Consider the following 5,683-nt stretch of genomic DNA (forward strand, 5'->3'; position numbering starts at 1 on the left):
ATAACACCAAATACCTGCTTATTTTGTCAACGTATTTCATCAGCCTCTGTCTGGTGAAGGTGAACCCATGGCTGGAACAGTAGATGCAGTACTGCACCAGAGAATTTTCAACCATTGGTCACCCGGCCGCTCAGCCTGTCCGCCAGGGTCTGCCGAGGTACACCATGCACCTTGGTAGATAAGAAAAGAAAACTGTTACTAGCAGATAAAATTCACATACACGTGGTAATCTCCTAAAAACAAAAGATGCCTAACCTTGGCAGCCTGGCGGATAGCCATGCCTGCCCCGCAGTCCTCCATGGCATGGAACATGTCCACCTCACTCCACTGCTTTCTCTTGACTTTCTCCATGCTGTGGTGGTAAATACATGTAGCTAAATAACTTGGCATACTATACACATTTTAGACAGATAACTCAATCTGAATATGTATAAACATTTACATTTCAGAGCTAAGGCATTAACTGAAAGTGTACCCAAGTTTTTTGTTTGATGTTATCTGTAATGAAAATGAGTGTCCCAATTAGTTTCATATTGATGCATACATTGTAAAATGTGACTAAATACTGCCTCTATGTAGCTGTTGTAAGATGAAACATAGCCAACAGTGATAGGTGTCAAAAGGTTCATGGTTCAAAATTCCAAATACATTTTTGCAGATTGTGCAAAACGCCTCCGTCAGAGGACTCCTATTTTGATACGATAAAGCTTGACAACATTCAGCTGTTTTCGTGATATGTATTATCTAACGCTTACAATTTCTTTCCTTTTTGCTGTCTTAGCAGTTCTATCAACATTTAGCAACTAAGCTAGTAACATTAGAAAATCCGTTAGCTATATTTCAGAGGTAAAAAGCTCTCAATGAAAATCGGTGGTCAGCTAGCTAGAAGGGTGTCGTTAGTCGCAAAACTTACCGTTCTTTTCCAGTCCGTTTAAATGTTGAGCTCGAGGTGATTTAGTCCTCCAACCGCTAGAGTGTCCGAAGTTAGGGGGTGTCCGATGTTGGGGGAAAATTAGCTAATGTTTTTAGGAAATGTTTTTGTAAAACATGCACCTTATATTGGATCATCTTGAGAGCAAACAATGGGACTGATTTGTTTCTGATCACCATCTGTTAAATACACACCACTTATTGTGGTATAGTGAGTGTCTGGCTCTAGCACTCTGACTAGTAGCACAACTTTCAGCAGTAGATCACATTAATATTCATCCTCTCACTGGCCACAACACATCTCATTTTAGACATTAGATCGTCATGTTGGCAATAGAATAAGCTTTCCAAATGATGCCCAATTGATCCAGACATAGGTTTGTAATAAACAACAACAGTAATTGTGTGATGGTGGGGACACAGGAAAAGTCAACCTGAACATGTGTAACGGTGAAAAGAACGTGCCGTAAGCTCGCTCCACAGCTAGCTTGAAACGTCACAGATGGAGCTATCCAACTGGTACCTTTAGCTTGAAACGTCACAGATGGAGCTATCCAACTGGTACCTTTTGTACAGCTCAATCGGTTCATTGTCAAGGAGAGCGGTCACGTGTGTTGAGAAGCAGAGGATCACTGGTTTGAGCCCGGTATGGGGACAGGGACAGAGGAGGAAACTAAACTGTTAGCACCACACTGACATCAGTCACACATGAACAAATAAAGTTAGGCATTTCCAAATTAAACCACTTCTTTAAGGTCTATATGTTGGAGTTCAGGTTTTATTTGACCTGTTAAAGTAGGAAATTGCATGAATTTTGTCCATTACAGAGACGGAGGCCAGGTGTCACAAAAAATGCCTTTCATTCAATCATATTTCATGACTTTTAGAAAAGGCTTACGGACCTTGTTTAAAAAATATGTATACAGTGGGGGAAAAAAGTATTTAGTCAGCCACCAATTGTGCAAGTTATGGAGACTGGCTAGGCCACTCCAGGACCTTGAAATGGTTCTTACGAAGCCACTCCTTCATTGCCGGGCGGTGTGTTTGGGATCATTGTCATGCTGAAAGACCCAGCCACGTTTCATCTTCAATGCCCTTGCTGATGGAAGGAGGTTTTCACTCAAAATCTCACGATACATGGCCCCATTCATTCTTTCCTTTACACGGATCAGTCGTCCTGGTCCCTTTGCAGAAAAACAGCCACAAAGCATGATGTTTCCACCCCCATGCTTCACAGTAGGTATGGTGTTCTTTGGATGCAACTCAGCATTCTTTGTCCTCCAAACACGACGAGTTGAGTTTTTACCAAAAAGTTATATTTTGGTTTCATCTGACCATATGACATTCTCCCAATCCTCTTCTGGATCATCCAAATGCACTCTAGCAAACTTCAGACGGGCCTGGACATGTACTGGCTTAAGCAGGGGGACACGTCTCGCACTGCAGGATTTGAGTCCCTGCCAGCGTAGTGTGTTACTGATGGTAGGCTTTGTTACTTTGGTCCCAGCTCTCTGCAGGTCATTCACTAGGTCCTCCTGTGTGGTTCTGGGATTTTTGCTCACCGTTCTTGTGATCATTTTGACCCCACGGGGTGAGATCTTGCGTGGAGCCCCAGATCGAGGGAGATTATCAGTGGTCTTGTATGTCTTCCATTTCCTAATAATTGCTCCCACAGTTGATTTCTTCAAACCAAGCTGCTTACCTATTGCAGATTCAGTCTTCCCAGCCTGGTGCAGGTCTACAATTTTGTTTCTGGTGTCCTTTGACAGCTCTTTGGTCTTGGCCATAGTGGAGTTTGGAGTGTGACTGTTTGAGGTTGTGCACAGGTGTCTTTTATACTGATAACAAGTTCAAACAGGTGCCATTAATACAGGTAACGAGTGGAGGACAGAGGAGCCTCTTAAAGAAGAAGTTACAGGTCTGTGAGAGCCAGAAATCTTGCTTGTTTGTAGGTGACCAAATACTTATTTTCCACCATAATTTGCAAATAAATTCATTAAAAATCCTACAATGTGATTTTCTGGATTTTTTTCCCTCAATTTGTCTGTCATAGTTGACGTGTACCTATGATGAAAATGACAGGCCTCTCTCATCTTTTTAAGTGGGAGAACTTGCACAATTGGTGGCTGACTAAATACTTTTTTTCCCCACTGTACCTATGATGAAAATTACAGGCCTCTCTCATATTTTTAAGTGGGAGAACTTGCACAATTGGTGGCTGACTAAATACTTTTTTCCCCCACTGTATTTACAATGTTTTACCAATTCTGTAGATCAGATGTTAATGAAGCAATACAGACCAAATTGAAGTGTCTTGAGTTTGGTTTACCTCTTCTACAGTATTGTAAAGATAGGGGGGGTGACTGGGACAGGCAATGTAACATCCATAATGTTTTTAGGAAATGTTTCTCTCTAAATCTAACTTTCATCAAGGTTTTATGTAGTCTATTTGTTTCTCTCTTTTCATTGGCAGAATCCTTTTTCAGTGTTATGATATTCATAACATCCATATCCACCAGTCTTTCTTCATGTCAACTAACAGAACTCTGCTGGTTGTCCTGGTAACAGATACCAGTGGGCAGATCTATTTTATTTGTTCAAACTAAACTACAGCACTTACTTTGATGAGTCAAATCTGCTCCTTTCTTCTCTTCTCCTCCTCTCACAGTTCCACTCAGCCCCGTTGTTTTCTTGCAGTCCACCAGCCGCACAGACAACCTCTTCAGACCCAGCAGTAAGGTGCTACTGGGAGAGGTACGACACGGGGACTCTGGGAGGGCGGAAGGGCTAGCGTTGTCCTGGTAACCATATAGAGGGGACACAGACACATATCATTATGGATGCTGATGTCACTGTTGTCATAAAGTGCTTTACAGAAACCCAGCCCAGACCCCGATAGAGCAAGCTGTATGCTAGACCAGACCAAGCTGTACCATCTGGTGTTCTGATCTGGAGAGACTCTTCTCTGCCTCGTCAGCATCAGGATGTGGTTGAGGCTCCCCAGAGGATCCATGATAGTCATGTCTCTCTCCTGTGTGAACGAGAACATCAAACAGATGGTAAACTTATGATCTATTACAATCATAGAGTCTTACAAGAGACATGAATATGTCTAAAAAGGGCCTAAAATGGCCACTTTCATCATGATTTTATAAAATATTGTTTGATGCAAATGTAAAAGGGTTGTTCCACGAAAGGGGTGCCTTTTGCGTCCATTTGATATTTAATTTAATTTTATTTTAAAAGCCTGTTATATTAGATGAAGTGCACTTTAATGTAGACCACATGGAGAATTCAATAAATCTAATTTAAAAGTCCAAAAAATATATGTACCAATGGCAGATTGCCCCTTAAACAATACCTACAGAACTGAACAACATATTCAAGTGTAGAACTTCAGAAGAAAGACCATTTAAAAACATACATTAGTTCAAGAACTGCATAGTTTGTGCCCCTTTTTTAAAGACAGTACTCACTGGTGTTAATCGTCTCTTCAGTCTCCTCCTCCTTTTTCACTCCCAAAACGTCTTCCTCCTCTTTTATTTCCTCTTCTTCTACTACTACTACTACAAAAGGTTCTTCCTCTTCTTTCACTACATTCTCTTCTTCTTTCAATGTAATAGCCTCCTCTTCCTCCTTTATCATTATTAAAGCTTCTTCCTCTCCTTTCACTGTAACATCCTCTTCTTCTTTCAGTGTAACAGCCTCCTCTTCCTCCTTTTTCATTCTGAAAGCTTCTTCCTCTCCTTTCACCAGAGCTTCTCTCTCCGTCTAGTTTAGTGAGCTCAAGCTCCGGGCGATTAACCTAGTGCAGTATCAATTTAACACATTTGATAATTTAACAAGCAAATTACGTTTAAATGAACTAGTAGACACGTAAACATAATTATGTGCTAAACACTAAGATTAAATACACAAGATTGGTCTAAAGAGCTTCAATGTTTCGGCTTTATGTTCGCTAGCAAGCTACCGAGGTTGTTCAAAACACTAAAATGAATATACACAAGATTGGTCTAAAGAGCGTCAATGTTTGTTATGTTTGCTAGCAAGCTACGGTTAGCTAGCAATCCTACGGTTAAATCAGTAGCCTTTTGTCGCTGTTGAAGAAGACTCTGGTCCCGTCCACTAGATTATACGCAAGAAGCATCACCAGAAAGACGCACATCGCCATCTGTTGACTGGAGTGGGTAACGCAGATTGGAAAAATATCCATTACATTACCATTACATTTTAGTCATTTAGCAGACGCTCTTATCCAGAGCGACTAGGTTTAAGTGCCTTGCTTAAGGGCACATCGACAGATTTTTCACCTAATCGGCTCGGGGATTAGAACCAGCGACCTTTCGGTTATTGGCACAACGCTCTTGCCCACTAAGCTACCAGCCGCCCATTACATTGTGTATTCTGGCCAACAATGTCATAAGAAATAATTTAAAAACAACCAGATGTTATGTTCTCTTACTTCTTACAGCCAATACTTTCTTCCAGGGCTGACCTGCCCATTAGACAGGATTAGGTGACAGATTGACGAGGCTGGCATATTCCGAGCTAAATTGACCAAGGCTCATCGTTAACAACACATAACACCTCACATAATTCTGCCCAAAAACGATGAAAACGTATCTCACCCAGTGGCATACGGGCTATTTAGGTGAGTGTTGATGTTGCCACATGAAGCAATGCCCACTTACCCAAAGGTAACGTGGACAGATCAATCAATCAATCAAATTTGATTTATAAAGCCATTTTTACA

The 5,683-nt window shown here is 41.3% G+C and overlaps 1 protein-coding gene across 1 annotated transcript; it reads right to left on the bottom strand.

Annotated features, from left to right (window-relative positions):
• Nucleotides 1-3,550: 3,550 nt before the first annotated feature.
• LOC123485335 (zinc finger protein 2-like) lies at nucleotides 3,551-3,898 on the bottom strand (the record flags this gene model as incomplete). The annotated part of the gene is given in 2 exon segments (XM_045216253.1): nucleotides 3,551-3,728; nucleotides 3,864-3,898. Coding segments are annotated over 2 exon segments (181 nt in total), but the record flags the coding sequence as incomplete, so codon positions are not given.
• Between the last annotated feature and the right edge of the window lie 1,785 nt (nucleotides 3,899-5,683).

Source organism: Coregonus clupeaformis, unplaced genomic scaffold (genome assembly GCF_020615455.1).
Source record: "Coregonus clupeaformis isolate EN_2021a unplaced genomic scaffold, ASM2061545v1 scaf0651, whole genome shotgun sequence".
NCBI lineage: Eukaryota > Metazoa > Chordata > Actinopteri > Salmoniformes > Salmonidae > Coregonus > Coregonus clupeaformis.